This window comes from Pelophylax lessonae, assembly GCF_965119305.1.
Source record: "Pelophylax lessonae genome assembly, chromosome: 13".
NCBI lineage: Eukaryota > Metazoa > Chordata > Amphibia > Anura > Ranidae > Pelophylax > Pelophylax lessonae.
Window position 1 is genome coordinate 105,329,046 of NC_138780.1, and position 17,806 is coordinate 105,346,851.

The 17,806-nt window shown below is 42.6% G+C and overlaps 1 protein-coding gene across 1 annotated transcript in view; it reads right to left on the reverse strand.

Annotated features, from left to right (window-relative positions):
• Window positions 1-17,806, reverse strand: part of DPH6 (diphthamine biosynthesis 6) — a 203,690-nt gene that overhangs the window by 38,092 nt on the left and 147,792 nt on the right. Inside the window, exon 13 of the mRNA XM_082275013.1 lies at window positions 8,681-8,917. Coding sequence (XP_082131139.1) covers window positions 8,681-8,917 — 237 coding nt within the window. The remainder of the gene's footprint in view (window positions 1-8,680; window positions 8,918-17,806) is intronic.

The following is a 17,806-nucleotide window of genomic DNA, read 5'->3' on the forward strand; positions in this document are numbered from 1 at the left end:
TTCAAGATAAGGTGAAAGCCTCCTTTGGGTTTAGGGAATGTAAAAAGGTTTTAATAAAAAAAACAAAAAAAAACTTAAAATCTTTTGGTTGGAGTGACAGCAAACAATTACTAAGTTCAACAATCCCTGAATCTTTCAAAGAAGGTTCATCCTATGTCGCTGAGACACCAAAAGATGTGAAACAAAAAATCAAAGCGGGAGATTGAGGCAAAACTATTTTTCAACCGCACCCAGGCATTGGTTATGCAAGCTTCCCAAATCTTCACAAAAATATCAGATATCCCCACACTTCTGAAGAACAGGTGGGGTGAGCCTTCATGGAATAGTACATTTTAATCTGTTGGTGTAGATTCCTTGAATTGCCAAGGACGTTTAGAACTCCTTGAGCCCGCGGGGATGGAAGAAAACCTGTAGGTCCAGGAACTTACAACTGACTTGAGTTGTTGATCATTAGCTTTATGTAGCTTGAACAAGTGAGTGCTCTTATTCCCCACTGTCCAGTAAAAAGCTGAAAAGATAGTCTCCTGTGTAGGGTAGGAACAAGGCCTTCCTACACTGTTGTTCTGAGTTCCATGCAGATCTGAACAGACGGAAGAGTAATTTTAGACATAACTCAGCTAGTGTCTTGCATAAAGGTTGACGTGACAGTCATCTGGAAAAAGCAATCAATTAATTGAGTGTTAACACCAACAGCCCCCAGATCCCTACATAGGGAATTTCACTAATCAGATAAAGTTGGTGACAGTATGCCAAAAAACTTTTAAACGGACAAACCATAGAAGATAAAATTCAGTTGGTTGCACTCTTCTTCCAGCAATGGACAGAACTTTGCATCCAACAGCGAACCAAGGCAGGTTCTCCTACAGAACCAGTTATATCTGGAATCTGTGTGTCAGCCTTTAAAAGTAAAAAGGGGCTTTGGCATTTTTGATCTCTAAAATTAGAAGGGGGCAACAAATTGGGCCACAAACCCCTGCATAATAGAGGAAAAACCTCTACAATGAAACTTAAGAATGAAAGCCCAGAAATGGTCACCACTGCGGACGGTATGGATTTGCGGTCTTTAGGGACACAGTAGGTACAATCTTGTCCTGTGACCAATTCAGTTTGCGCATAGTGCAATTGAGGTCCTGAGTATGAGAGAGTGCAAGCAAGGTCATGTGTGGATCACCAGTGGCTGCAGCATGACTGCCCTTTCTGATGGCACCAAACAGAAGTAGAAGTCAATAGAAAAAACATACCCCCACTCAGCAGGCATACTTACAGACCAGAGAGCAAAGACTTTGCAAAGAAATATTCTCTAAGTTTTCAGAAAGCTATACTGTATAGCATATTCCTTCAAAGTACAGGAGTCTATTGTAGACACATTTATGATTACGGTAATTACACAAGTGTCCTGAAATGTTGCGTTGTAAACCCACATGGCTTGCAGGGTCTTGCGAAGTTCCCAAGCTCTGATCTCTATTTTCTCAGAAAAACGGCTTAATTAATTTTACAGTAGTACCGTAGCAAAGTTCAGGACTACAAAAACAGATCTCAGTTTTGAGCATGTGCACAAAAATATGGCAGAGAGAAAGGAAACATCCATTATTTTGAGGATATTAAGTGTAACTATGCAGGTGTGAGGTGGAAGGAGTTATAGCCTCTAAGGGCCTGGCCTTCAGTTTTTTATGTGCCTAGTATCTTTTTTTCCTGTAGGTGGCAGTCAAACCCCTGGGTTGCTTATTATTCATAAAGATGTGTCCCTTGATGGTAGAAAACAGAGTTTAACGACTTATTCAGGACTATAAATAGCTCCCCCTGGCAAATATATCTGCTGGCCTAAAAGCTGCAGTCACAGCTTGCTTGTGGATGCTCACTGGATGCCACATTTGCCTGGTGCACATTCATCCAAATATTAAAAGGATGATTGTGACTGTGGCATGCCAGGCAAATGCAGTCAAATGCCACAAGGTGTTACAAGTTACGAGGCAGGCCTCTGTTAAATTTTTGGTACAGAATAGAATGGTAGTTGTATTACTTAAAGTGATTGTAAACGATCACCTTGTAAGACAACTCATTCATATTTAAACAAAAATGAAAGGCAAAACATTTATGCATACATATAAATACATTTTTTAAGTTATCACATTCCCTCTGTTATCAGCTGCATAAGAGCTGGGGGGAGGAGAAGCAACAGCACACACATTTTCCCAGTGAATGGCTGTGCAGGGGGATGGGGGTTGGTGGGGGGGTGGGGGTGCCAGCAGAAGTCTGATCATTGGAGAAGAGCACACAGAGTTCCCAGCACAGCTAGAGAAGTGACCTTGCTGTGTTCTCCTGCTTAGTGTGGTCAATTTTTAATAGGAAAGCAGAGGGATTGGCAGGAACACCATGGATTTTACATAGAGGAAGCAATACAAAGACAACAGGAGACTTTTTCATACAAGTACATTGTACAGCAGGCACATATCAAGAAAATGAAATTTTAGGGTTACAAACACTAATTGTAATGTAGCACTTCTGGTAAAAATGTAAAATAAAAAAATATTTAAGACAAAAACCACATGAAAATATGGATTTTTCCTACAGCTTTCCTGTAAAATCCATTTCTTGGAGTACATCATGGGAAACAAAGCCATATTCATTACCATATGGGTTATACGCCACCTATAGGTAAATGGACACTGGCAACCAATCAGACAGGAAGTCCCCCTATATAACCCCCTCCTACACAGGAAGTACCTCAGTTTTGTAGCAAGCATTAAACATCCTATATAAGAGGGGAGGGACCTCTGTGCCCCGTAATGTACTCCAAGAAATGGATTTTACAGGAAAGCTGTAGGAAAAATCCATATTTTTTTATCGTACACCACAGGACACAGAGCCATATTCATCACCATATGGGACGTCCCATAGCAATGTACTTAAGGGGAGGGGGACAACATAAATACCGCCATCAGACCACAAAAGATCTAAATAGCTGCTTGCAAAACAATGCAGCCAATTGCAGGCTCCTTCTAGGTCCTAACATCCACTTGATAAAAATGAGTGAACGTATGTACCAACGACCAAGTCGCGGCCTTGCAAATCTGAGCCATAGAAGCTTGATGGCGAACTGCCCAAGAGGCACCTACTCTTCTAATAGTGTGCCTTTACCAGAAAAGGTGGAACCTTCCCTTTCAAACCATACGCCTGGATAATAACCTGGCAAATCCATTGAGAAATCGTAGACTCTGATGCTGCCTGCCCTTTTCGAATCTGAGCAAGTAAATCTTAAATGCACATTCTACATCAAGAGAATAGAATAACTTTTCCTCTGCTGTTTGAGGATTTGGAAAAAAGGAAGGCAGTATAATGTCCTGAATCAAATGAAAAGCGGATACCACCTTGGGCAAAAAACCTGGGTCTGGACATAGAATCACCCTATCTTGATGTAAAATCGAGAAAGGCTTTTACAAGAAAGAGCTGCTAGTTATGATACTCTTCTGGCTGAAGTTATCACAATCAAAAATACCAATTTTCTGGTCAAAGGAACCAGGGGAATATGCCCCATGGGCTCAAAAGGCTGTTTCTGTAAAACTGCCAGCACCAAATTTAGATCCCAAGGACACAATGGTGGCTTCACTGGTAGAAGAATAGGTAACACCCCTTGAATGAAGGTTTGAATCAAGAAATGTGAAGCGGTCGGTCTCTGGAAAAAAACTGACAAGGCTGAAATTTGACCCTTAATAGTGCCTAAGTCTAATTTCATATTTACTCCTACATGCAAGAATTCTAGAATTCTCCCAATGATATATTTGCGGGGATGCCATTTCCTGGCCTCACACTAGGTAATGTAAGATTTCCAGACTCTGTAATAAATGCCTGACTGGTTTCCTAGCATTTATCAGTGTAGAGACTGCAGGGCCAGCTATAGCCCGCTCTTTCAAAACAATGCTTTAATAGCCAAGATGTTAAATTTAGAGACTGTAAAGCAGGGTGGAATATTGGACCCTGAGAGAGCAGGTCCGGATGTAGTGGAAGAACCCAAGACCTTGCCACTGCCAATTTTTGAATTTGTGCATACCAAAACCTCATTGGCCATACTGGAGCTACCAGGATTAGTGATTTGCCCTCTACCTGAATTCTGCATAGCAGACGTGGCAGCAGCTGAAAAGGAGGAAAGGCATAGATCAGGGAAAACTTCTCCCAAGGAGTCACCAAGGCATCTACTCCCACTGCGAGTAGATTCCTGGTCCTGGACACAAATCTCTTTAACTTGTTGAACCTGGATGCCAATAGATCTACGTCTGGGACCCCCCAACATTGGCAGATCAATGCAAAGATCCTGGGGTGTAATGACCATTCCCCCGGAAATATCTTTTGATGACTCAGAAAGTCTGCCTGCCAGTTTTCTATTCCTGGAATGAAAACCGCTGATAGGCAGGGAACACATTTTTCTGCCCAGGATAGGATGATATCCACCTCCTTCTGATTGTCTTTTGGTGCCTCCCTGATGGTTGATATAAGCCACAGCTGTAGCATTGCCAGATTGTACCCTAACAGGGTAACCTCGAAGCCCAACAAACTGCTTGGATTTCCAAGACATTGATGGGAAGAATTTTTTACCCAAGACTACTTTCCCTGGACAGTGGCTTCCTCCAGAACTGCTCTCCAGCCGGAGAGACTGGCATCTGTAGTCGCTACTTTCCAGACTACTGGAAGAAAGGATTTCCCTTTTTACAAATTTCAACCACCAACTTAGACTCTGATGTTCTCTTGGTACCAGAGACATGCACCAGTCTAGGGACCGGACCTTTCTGGTCCATGCTGACAGAATGTTGTTCTGTAAAGGACTGGCATGGAATTGTGCATAGGGAACTTCTCAGAATGCAGACACCATCTTCCCTAATAACCTCATGCAAAGACGTACAGAATGATGCTTTCTCCTTCTTACGAATCGAACCAGATCCTTCAGGTCTGTGACCTTTCATGATGGCAAGAATACCTTTGTCTGTCTAGTGTCCACAAGGAAACCCAAATATTCCAAATGCTGGATCAGCTGTAATGCTGACTTTGCCAAGTTCAGAATCCAACCCAGACGTTCTAAGAATTGAACTGTCAGGAACACATTTCGGCTTAGAGCCGAAGCCGATCAATCTATTAGTAATAGATCATCTAGATATCCTATCACTGATATCCCTTGAGACCTTAGAGCAGCCAATACTGCAGCAAGGATCTTTGTGAACACTCTTGGAGCCGTGGCCAACCCGAAGGGCAGAGCCACAAACTGAAAATGACTGTTTTCTACAGCAAAGCGTAAAAACCTTTGATGGGCCTGAAAAATAGGCACAGCTCTTCCAGCTGTGCCCCCCCACTCTTCTTTCGGGAGGTACTAACTGTAGTGTACTCAAGGCTTGTGCCAATCTTTACAGCTTTATCACACACAGCACTGATTATCCCAAGTAACAGAACCTGTCCATGCCTGAAAACATGCACCCACAGTGACTCATGCAAACCCAGATGCTGCTGCTCTTGCGTGTTGGAAACACTTCCTTAAGAAATCGCGCTATGTGCACGCCGAATCCATGTGCACACTGATCGCGTCATGGCATGCCCCTCCTGGTTCCATACGCACGATTGTGCCTAAATGGCGAATATTTGTGCATGCGGATGATTCTTCGCCACAGACACGCCACTGAAAGTGCTGCCTGATATGAAGCTTTCCGAGGAGACGAATGCACAAGCGCTTTCACGCCAAGGTGAAATTCTGCACACCAAACATAGGGTGAGAGCAGTTTAAGCAAACAAAGTGCGCTTTCTCACAGCTGCTACACCCTTTAGGTGATCAACACAGGGAGAAAGCAATATGTTTAAACAAACAAGGTGTTCTTTGACATAGTTGATACACCTACTGTTTTGCAAAGGGAGAGCAAAAGTGTTTAAACAAACAAGGTGTGCTTTGACATAGCTGATACACCTACATTTTTTACACAGGGAGCAAAAATTTTTAAACAAGCAAGGTGTGCTTTGACACAGCTAATACACCTACTGTTTTGCACAGGGAGCAAAAATGTTTAACCTTCCTCGGCGGTCTGATTATGTCCAGATTTCTGTGCTAAAGGCGGTACATTGTCTTGCATGGAAATCGGTTTACATTTTAAAACTCACCTTCTCCTGCGATCCCCCGCCATCCTCTCACTGTGTGCTCGGCCAATGCCGCCACCTGTCTTCTGGTTCCCTTCCCTGCGAGCGTTGCGACATAGGGGGTGGAACCGGCGTCAAATTCAAAAATGTAAATACACCAAATGACATGATATAAAGTTGTGACGGATTACACTGTATCATGCCATTTCACCACAGGATTTCACCTGGTGACTTTTCTAGTGCTCTGCCTGTGCTTTTCCTGTTCTTTGTGCCTGGAAAATTGAGAACGACCATTGCGTCCAAAAATCGTTCTTTTTGCGCAAAAGCGCTTTTAGACGAACTGGAAAACAGTGACAGTGAAACTGAGTTACTTGAATAACTGAGCGATAGCGATTTGTGGGAAAATTTGTCATCAGGTATGAAAAGTGATGACAGCAGCGACTCTGATGTCTCTTTCTGGCACATAGCTCCGTTGGAAATACTGAAGAATCATTTGATATACTTCCCCAAATTCCACAAGCTATGTGCCAGAAAGAGACATCAGAATCGTCGCTGTCGTCACTTTCCGTACCTGATGACAAATTTTCCCATGAATCGCTATTGCTCAGTTCTTCAAGTAAATCTGTTTCACTGTCGCTGTTTTCCAGTTCGTCTAAAAGCGCTTTTGCGCAAAAAAAATGCTTTTTGGACGCCATGGTCGTTCAAAATTTTCCAGGCACAAAGCACTGGAAAAGTATCCAGGTGCAATCCTGTGCTGAAATGGCATGATAAACGGATCACAGCTTTGGATCATGTCATTTATGTATTTACACTTTTGAATTTGCCGCCGGTTCCACTCCCCTGTGTCGCAACGCTTGCAGGGAAGGGAACCGGAAGGCAAGTGCCGGCAATTGGCCGTGCACAGAGCGGGGAGAGACAGGGAGGACCGCAGGGGATCGCAGGGAAGGTGAGTAACATTCTGGGGTAATCCCGAGTGTGGCTCGGGGTTACTGCTTTTGGTACTGAAAGTTAACCCCGAGCCACACTCGGGAATACCGCCAGGGAGGTTAAACAAACAAGGTGTGCTTTGACACAGCTAATACACCTACTGTTTTGCACAGGATGAGCAAAAATGTGTTTCACAAATATTTTTAAATTGGACTTACCAGTCCCGCCGCAGGATTCTGTAACAAGAATCCAATCTTCACCCATCTTGGTGAGTTTCTGTCTCTTGCTGACCTTCAAGGACTGGGTCCCCTTGCTTTTAAAGGGGCCACTCCCTTGAACCTGTAGAGCACCCTGCTGGAGCACCTTTGGAGTTTTGGTTTTACCAAGGCTCCGGATCCCAGGGTCCAATGCTTAAAGCGGAGTTCTACCCTGGGACATTTTTTTGAAATAAAAATACCCCCGGGACAGTCAGGGCTAGTACATTCCACAATGGCTAGCCTCTGATCTGTCCCAGGTCGCACTTACCTGCAAGAAGAAATACTTACCTTGAAAATGTAATGTCCAGCGCTGCCATCTCAGGTGTGGGCAGCTTGAAGCCAGCGTGATCCTCTTCTGCGTCCTCTTCGGTCCCACGATGCACTGCGCCGGCACCGCCGTCACTTCCGGTGCCTCAGCGTCATCCCTGCACAGCTTCTGGGCATGCCTAGAAGATGTTTAGCAAGGTATGACGGCGCCCGCACCGGAACTGACGTCGGGGCCGATGCAGGCGGATTGATTCCTGGGAGTGATGACGTTCAGCTCCCAGGAATCATTGCAAAGCCAGTAAGTGACGAATCGCCGTGGCCACCAAGGGGAGGAAGAGGAAGTAAGGTAAGTATATTTTCTTCTAAACCAGGTAAGTAAAAAAAAAAAATTGCGATTATCCATTTGTTTTTCAGGTGACCCGGAGCGAGAAGATGGAGGTAAGTTTAATTTTAGGGTGGAACTCCGCTTTAAAAAAGGACAACATTACAGGCAAAATCTCGTATCTCCTTTCTGGCTCAGGTACCATCCTTTTAGTCTGACTTTTTTTGGATGGATCAGATTGCTCACCCCTTAGATTCAGGGATCTAAGGGGTTTGTAGCATAATTTTCTTTCTTCTTTGAAAAAACACAAAAAAAATGTGGAGAGTTTCTCCACTGTGACTATCACCTTAAGGACACTGGCGAAAAAATCTGAGGTACTTCCTGTGTAGGAGGAGTTATATAGGGGGACTTCCTGTTTGATTGGTTGCCAGTGTCCATTCACCTATAGGTGGTGTATAACCCATATGGTAATGAATATGGCTCTGTGTCCCACGAGGTACGATAAAGAAAAGCAAATTACTAAAACGGAAAACCTGCTTTTTACAGGCCTGTTATATCTTCAACTTCTGATATAGCCCTTAGCAGTCAATGCTGTAGGTTCCTTCTAGTTAACAGCCTCATGTGAGTCACTGGTTACTCAACTAATACCATAAAGGCAGATTACTATAATTATGAAATTAGCGGAAGTGTTTAAACAGAGCATTTTGAATCTGAAATACATCATATATATTCAGGCCTCTGCTACAAACAGTGAAGGCAAAAAAAAGAAAACAACATGAATTAAAGGAAAGCTTCTGACCTGGTGTTTAAATGATTTTTTCCATGCTTCTAAGGCAGTGTGTATGTAGGAGCTTTGTGTCACATAGCACTGAGCAACCATCACATGTCTCAAAGAAGTACCAGGGGTGATGGCATCCAAGACTCTTTCAACATGGCGCAAGGAGAGATGACTTTCAGCTAGAATTCTTCCAGGAATCAGCTGCATGGTGCATGGCTTCAATGCAATCTGTCCAGCACAAAATACTCCACTGCCCACCTTTCAAAGTTAAAAACACAACAAACACTATCAATACATAGTCAAAACATGTTCTTTTCAATCTTGCACATTTTTTTTTTTTTTTTTTTATTTATTTTTTCTATTTTTGCAATTTGCAAACACAACACAAACAAAACCAAAGGTCACAATGAAGGACATAGTCGCTCACGCAGGAGCAATCGAACAACATATAATTACAGGAACTAAGCGACTATGACAAAATCAAATGTCTAATGAAGCTCACGTCTAAACATAGAACCAGCATTTTTTAGAAGAGAAAGATGCCAATGTAAGAGAAGGGTGTCCCTGGTACATCCAACATCCTGTGCCTCTATTAGGAGAATCAAAAAGTGAGAAGTGGCCTAAGAGTAACCGTAAGTATTATTATTTAGCTAACATTGAGACTGTGGTTAGGTCAGCTAGCCATTTGGACTAATGAAGAAAAAGAATTGGCTGCACTCCAGATGAGGTCAAAATCCAGATTTATTGACTGGACATCCCAACGTGACAATAGTGACAAGGTAGACGCGTTTCACACACTACAATGTGTGCTTAATCATTAATTAATCACACATTGTAGTGTGTGAAACGCGTCTACCTTGTCACTATTGTCACCTTGGGATGTCCAGTCAATAAATCTGGATTTTGACCTCATCTGGAGTGCAGCCAATTCTTTTTCTTCATTGATTATCCACGGAGGCAAGCCGAGGCGTGCACCGGTGTGTCATCAGGCTTTCATACCACCTTGAGCAGTGAGTTCCTTTTCTTTGAGCCATTTGGACTATACTTTATCATATTTATTTGGACAACCCCTGTGAGAATAGGTATCTTAATACATAGGCAGGTTAACATTTGCCAGATGCTTTCAGAAACCGAGAAAAGGAGGAGAATTTTTCTTCCAAGACATGGTTATGGCCTTGCGGGCATAAAACATAAAGCAAACCCAGCATGGTCCACCCTGCCACTGTGGGGACCAGCTCCTCCACTAACCTCAATGGACACCCTTACCTTCCGCCACTATAGGGCATTTCTTTATGTACCTGTGTGGGGCTGGGTGTGGGTAGGGTGTTACTAAGAGGTCCACATATGTCTATTGTCTTTATGTGCATGTTGGTCTTTGTTTAAACTGTACTACTGTTGTACAGGAGTTTACTAAATGTATTCTCAATAAAAGTATATTTTTTATATACCTTTTTGTCTGATCTCGGTCTCTCATAGCAGCTGGTCTAGCACTGATATAGCCCTACTTACAGCCTACACATTTTTTGACTATTATCTCTAGGGTGATGGTGCAGGAATTGACTGATTGGACGTTTGTTTATCTCTTCAGTAGAATCTGTCCAAACTATGTCCTCCACCCGCTAAATACGGTCCTACGCTTCAGACACACGGGAGTGGAATTTGTCAAGGTCGTGTCGGATCAGGCTGACATCTGTGGCGAGCACGACTATCTTGGCCGTGAGTGCTTCCTTACAGGCATTGATTGCTGCCAGGATTTCTGCACCTGTAGGGCCAGCAGCCACTGGATCCCAGGAAGGTGTCTGTGTGGCAGCCGACATGGTCCGAGGCCTTGTGTCCAAGATGGCCACGGGAGGAGAGGGTGGGGAGCACTGGTATGGGAACGAGTGGTGCGCGGCCTACTCAGACATCCAAAGCCCTGGGGATGAAGGATTCCGCCTCGGGGAACCCAGCATAAAGGGTATAGCCCAAAAGGGGCTAGAAAATAAGCCCAAATGGTGTTGCAGGATGTCAACAGGATCGGAGCTGAAGCGCTGCACGTCTATCCTCGATCACATTCCGGCCACATTCCCCAAACTTGCACAACCTTACACAATCACCGGTTCAGGTTTCTAAAGACCAGCACTTGACAAATCAGACTTTATTATTGTTACTGAATCATTCTGCAGAACACCTTAGAATATGCACTTACCAGCCACTTTAGTTACACCTTGCTAGTACCAGGTTGGACCTCCTTTTGCCCTCAGAACTGCCTTAATTATTTATAGCATAGATTCAACAGGGTGTTGGAAACATTCCTGAGATTTTGGTCCATATTAACATGATAGCTTTACACAGTTTCTGAAGATTTGTCAGCTGCATATCCATAATGCGCATCTCCCGTTCCACCACATCCCAAAAGTGCTATTGGAATCAGGCATGGGGACTGTGGAGGCCATTGGAGTACAGTGAACTCATTGTCATGTTCAAGAAGCCAGTTTTAGATGATTTACGCTTTGTGCATTATCATGCTGTAAGTAGCCATCAGAATATGCCTACAGTGCAGTCATAAACATATAGACATTGTCAGCAACAATACTCGGGTAGGCAGTGGCATTTAAACGATGCACAATTGGTACTAAGGGGTCCAAAGTGTTCCAAGAAACCACCAGCCTGAACTGTTGATACAAGGCAGGATGGGTCCATGCTTTCATGTTGTTTACACCAAATTTTGACCCTATCATCTGTATCGCAGCTGAAATCAAGACTATCAGACCAGGCACATTTTTTCAATCTTCTATTGTCCAATTTTAGTAAGTCTGTTCTTAGCTGACAGGAGTGGCACTCTGTGTGGTCTTGTGCTGCCGTAAACCTATTTACTTCAAGGTTCAATGTGTTTTACATTCAGAGATGGTATTCTGCATACCTTGGTTATAACTAGTGGTTATTTAAGTTACTGTTGCCTTTCTATCATCTGAAACCTGTCCTTATATAGGAGAAAAATATTCCTTATTTTTGGAGCTCAATAAAGTATGTTCTTTTTTTGCAAAAAAAAAAAAAATAATTATACTGAAACCTGTCCATTCTCCTCTGACATCAACAAGGCATTTTCATCCTCAAAACTGCAGCTCACTGGATATTTTCTCTTTTTTGGACCATGCTCTGTAAACCCTAGAAGATGGTTGTGCGTGAAAATTCTAGTAGATCAGCAGTTTTTAAAATACTCAGGGCAGCCCATCTGGCACCAACAACTGTGTCACCTAAATCCCCTTTCTCTCCCTTTCTGATGCTTGGCCTGAACTTCAGCAAGTCATCTTCACCACATCTAGATACCTAAATGTGTTGAGTTGCTGTCATGTGATTGGCTGATTAGCAATTTGTGTTACCATAACCAAACAATTGAAAAGGTGTACCTAATAAAGTGGCTGGTGAGTGTATGACCTAAAAGAAAATGGAAAAGTGAGACAAAGCAACGTGGTAAGATACAGCCTTTGACACCAAGGGATGGATAAAACGGTCAATAGAATGGACAATTCAGTAGCCCTCATTGAAAAAAATGTCAAGTTTTTCAACTAGGTCTTTCAATACACAGGCTAGACAATATGTGTTGCCCTAAAGCAGACTTCAGACAAAACAGCTAAACACACAGATAATATTCATATATGGGAGTTGTTTTACCTGCCATAAATATTTTATTTTCTGTCTGTCCAGTCCTGGGATTTACCTAGCTCTGTTACACAGCACAGCCCGGTCTGACAGAAGAAGGGACCTGACCTTTTCTCTGCTGCAGTTTCACTTTCAGAATTATTCCCCACCCTTAACCTGTGAATGGATAGTAAATATGAAGCAGCACACACGAGTTCATCTCTTTGTCACTTTGCTGTCTCCTCCTATTAGCATGCCCCTGCAGCACACCTGATTAATTTGCTGCTTCTGCTCTTTGTTGTACACTAACTGCAAAAGGCCAAAAGCAAGTCAAACTAAGGTACTTACACTGCTTGCAATTTTTTAAAATATATATTTAAGGATGTATTCATAATTACAGATCTGGTTCCTATGCACATCTCCTTTATAGGCGCAGTAATAGTGAAGGTACACCCTTTTGAATGTATTAAAATTTAAAGATGTTCCATAAGTATACTTGACTAATGATACAGGGAAGCCTTAAGCCCCTTCCCCATTACTGCTGCATTCTACTGTACCTATTATACACAAAAAATATTTAAAGTCCTTCAGCTTATACTCTTTTTTTAAATTTTGCATTGAGCAGTGAAGGGTTAGCCCTGCTGATAGATTTTAGTTGCTTTTTCTAGCTATTAAGGAGATATCCCTTCACTTCATGTGTAGTCACTGAGACAAGAAGTAGCACAAATCCCTCCAATGGGGGCACAAACCGTAATAAATCATTTTTATGAAAAAAAATGGGAGACATCTGTTTTTTTTTTTCTGTCTCTGCTCCTAACAATGTGATCTTTTCCGATCCTAATGCCGAGATCTGCCAATTGATGGTACCCAGAGCCAAATGCTGAGTCAGGTCTATCTGTATTCCATGTCCTATGTGAGAAGCAGACTTCCAAGCGTTTAGAATTGTGGAAATCACAGAATCAGAGATGTCTCTGTCCTTCAAGGCCTAGGCTTCAACAGTTAAGTCATTAATGTCAGGAACTGCAAAGCATGATCAGAAGAAAGGCCTCAAACTCCAGAGTAGAATCCCTGACCACCAAACAAGGGATAACCTAGTTTTTCTGGTGAACTGTTGTATCCAATGACTGGACCAGCTAGTGCCACAATAACATCATTTTGAGTTGTAGGGATCTGATGTGGAAGTGGGAAAACAGGACTGCCTAAGAAGAGACTACCCTCAGCTCCAGAACTCTCATGCAGATGCGAAAAGTTGGGTGCCTGGGGAAATGAAACTCTGACTTAAAGCAGAGTTCCGGCCTCAAAATCGATTTTGGGCCATCCGCTTGCTAAGGGGAACCTGAAAAAGAAATGGATACTGGCAATTTTTTTTGGTTACTTACCTTATTACAGAAGAAAATATACTCACCTTCCTTCCACTTCCTCCCTCTGCGGCCGCGGCCCGCGCCGTCACTTTCGGTTTGCGATGATTCCTGGGAGCGGAACGTCATCGCTCCCAGGAATCAATGCGCCTGCACTGGCCCCGCTCGTCACTTCCGGTGCAGGCGTGGCTTTCACTGCTAAACAGCTTCTGGCCCAGAAGCTGTGCAGGGATGCGGCGCCTGCACCGGAAGTGAAGAGCGGGGCCGGTGCAGTGCATTGTGGGACTCCGACGTCACGGAAGAGGACACGAAGAGGGACGCTGCGGCTTCAGCTGCCCACACCTGAAATGGCAGCGCTGGAGAAGAAATTTTCAAGGTAAGTATTTCTTCTAAAAGGTAAGTGCGACCCGGGACAGTTCAGAGGCTATCCATTCTGGAATGTACTAGCCCTGACTGTCCCTGGGTATTTTTAGCTCAAATTCCCCCCCGAGGCCAGAACTCCGCTTTAAGCTGTGTCTAGGATACAAGTGATGAGTCAGTTCTAGAGCTGACCACTGTGTCAAGTTCTGCAGACCTCACTTAAAAATATATAATGAGATAGAATGAGTCCACAGATAGGCAACATTTTTTTTTCTTTATTTTTTTGACATCCTAGCAGGTCAGCGTGTGGCTAGCACATAGGCACTAGTTCATTTTTTCTAAAAGGTATACTTTAAAGGCTGCAAATCTGATTAAATACTGTGCAAATGTGCCATTTCGTTATACATTGCTCTTTCTAATTTATTCATGGATCCAAGTTCGTTATACATACAGTTCAATTTTGTCAATGAAATAAACACATCTAATGAAACCTTGTTACAATTATATTTTATTCATCAGTTCTCCCACAAACATTAATAGTCAAGGTGCACAGCAGGACTCTAACTTATATCTGCATACATTTTCAATCAATTCCAGTCGCTTCCGGCACAGAGGGGATTAGTAACAGCACACACTATAAGAATACCCTATGGGTGGACAGAAATCCTCTAATTTCTTCCTCTTACAGCCCTCCTTTCTGACCCTCTATAGATCAGCTGTCTGTAACTACCTCTGATCCACGTCAATACTCAATAACCTGAAGCCAACATATAAATGCAGTGCAACGTCTGAAGCACCTGCCCTTATTCTGAGGTCAAAGGACATCCAATATTCAATAGGGAGCCCGACATTTTTCCTTCATTTGACTGCATCTCTCACTCGCACGGAGTGTGGGCATCTTTCTGAATACTAAGAGAAACAAAAACTGCTCTTCCTGCATGTTGCCAGTCATATACTGCTGTTAATATTGCCAAGATAATGGGGGGGGACAAAACAAACACTGGAGGCAGAAGTAAAATTCCACTTCAGTGGGGAAAAAAAATAATCTCCAGGCCAGGTATACATATGGCAAGCATTTTAGCAAGTTCATTGCAGATTCTTATCTTCTTCGAGCACTGAGACAGGCTACTGCTCTAACATATTTACCAGGAGGTTTGCTGCTATAGTAAAGTTTTCCTTTACTATCGAATGGTGGCCATACAGATGAGGATCTGACTGAATCATTCTTCACAGAACTGAACAGTATGATCAATTCTAGAACATGTACTTTGCACATTTTGACCAAAACCAATCGATTTCATCAAACTTATTCTGATCGGTCTGAGAGTAAAATCTGATCATAGGAAAGTAGGTAGATTGGGATTATTGTTCGCATGGCACACTGAATAAGGTTTTCCATCTTCTGATCACATTTTACTTCTGGACAGTAAATTGATTGAAAATACGATCATATAAAAAATCGTTCCATGTATAGCCACCATACGAAGTAGAAAAGCCCATAAAAATTCACAGCAGCTGAAATGTCTTCTTCATTTTAAAGTGGAACTGTGTTAGTTCTGTAGTGAAATCGCACAGCAGCGGTGTCATCTTTTTGAAAGGGTAATTCTGGATAGGAGACATAGCATATCCACAAGCCCATCAACACAGTATATAAAAGGTGTAAATACCGCACTAACCGCATCAACACAGTAGTGTGGAGCAACACATTTTTACCTGCTGCAAATCGGAAGTAACAAATAATATCTTAAATAGATCCTTGGCAAATGGCCATGACAGCAATAGCAGGATGCAGAGCTGGGCCTGAGAGGAAAAAAGAGGGTTTTTGAAAACATTTCCAGTCATTATCAATCAGATATTTAAACACCATAACGTCCACAACAGGATTGGTCATGGGTTTTGTTAGGGTAAAGGATGGATCCTCCACATGAAAGGACCATTTCTTGGCAGATGCCTCTTAGAAGAAATCCTCTGCCACATTGTAAATGCCAGGTATACAGAAATATAATCTGGGAGATACCTGGGGGATAAGGTTTTTCCAGAGGATTTCTTCTCACATTTTCTTATGATTGTTTGTTAATATGAATCTGAATGGTTTTATTATTTGTAATAATACAGTGTAAGGGCAACCAGCCCATTATTAACAGGGAAAACATTTTGTCATGTGTGTATTTCATGAGCTCATCTAAAGTCCTTATCGATTCAAACCTAATTTTCTATATATGACATTTTTCTGGGTGAGGTGCTCCTGTTACTGTCCCCTGAATAACCCTTTAGGTTTTAAGTTTCTTAGTTTTTTCATTTTTGTTTATTTTAATTTTTTTATTATTTTTATTTTTAATAATGTTCGCTGCACATTTGCCTGGTATAAACTAGTGTATGGTTATGTATGTTAGTATTCATTATAGTATTTTAATTCCTTTTAAATATTGTTAATATTAAATTTATTTGTCATGCTTTGTATGTTTCATATACCAACATTGGGGCTGGAGTCCTCCTGATTCGGGTGTCCCCGGCTTATTGGCTCCATTTCCTGTTTCCCCTTTGTTAATTTATACTTCCGGCCAGCGCTCATAAGTGTCCTGCGTCTGGCCGTGTATTCTATTGGTCTGAAGAAGGAGCTGTTGTGAGCATGCTCCGAAACCGGTAACCACCCATTCCACCGCCCATTCCTCGTCTACGGCCGCACGGTCCTTCTGTGAGGTATGCGGTTCGCCTCAGCCACACTCTGATTCAACCCCCCCGGATTGGTTTAGGCTGCTGGCAGCTTCCACAACGGGTACACGGTGAATTATGAAGGAAGCCGGGTCATGACGCTCCACTTTTTGCTTTTATGTAAGTCTTGATATGAGCTTAATAAATTTGTTATTACTGCTTCACTGATTGGCGCCTTCTCTTTACTCTGAATAACCCTCTTCAGGCAAATGCCTCTTCAATAGAGTACTGTTGGCTTTGGCTTATACATTTGGGAGGAGAAAATAACTTGTCAAGACAGGACCAGTAACCCTATATTACCAGTTGTAGTAACCAACGCACTGGGAAGGTTTTGATGGGTTGGGGACCAGATGGTTAACCTTAGAGGATTTAGACCATGTCGAAAAAGACAAAGATGTTATCCTTATGCCTTGGAGTTATCAGCAGATCAAATTCTCACTATCTTGAGGAGTATGTGCAAAAGCAGCTTCAGAAATTTCACAGATATTGGAGAAGATGGAGTAGAAATATGCTAGTGGTCCCTGAGTTCTGAGTCAGCAATCGTGGTAGTGACCCTTTGCATACATTTTTAACAAAGTCACAGAAAATTCCTTTGTACATTACACAGGGGAATGAGCCACTCTGGTTGCAGCCAAAGAAGACTCTGAGGAATGTGCGGACTTAACCATGAAAGAGCAATCCAAAGTGTTGGCATCAGGTCCAAAAGGAGGAACACTGTAAGTTGGACTTTTGGAGCATGAATAAAGTGATATTTTCCACAAGGGAAAAACTCAGGAGGCAGACTACTCATGCCAGGGTCCCTAAAAAAAGGGAAGCAAGCTTCCCATTTCTATAGCAGTATTCTGGACAGCATCCCGTATCAAACAATCACATTCTAGACAGCCTTTTCGATGCAGAGGGCACACTCCAAAGGAATCTTCAGGGATACAGTAGGAATATTATAGCCCTGGACATGTAAAGCGCACTTTGACAAACACAGGTCATATTCCTTATAAGGCAGTGATAAGGAACAGCTTACCTGGAATACTGCAAAGATGAGCTCTCTTGGCTCTGCACTCAATCAAGAAACTTGATTTAAGAAAAAAAAACGTCCTAA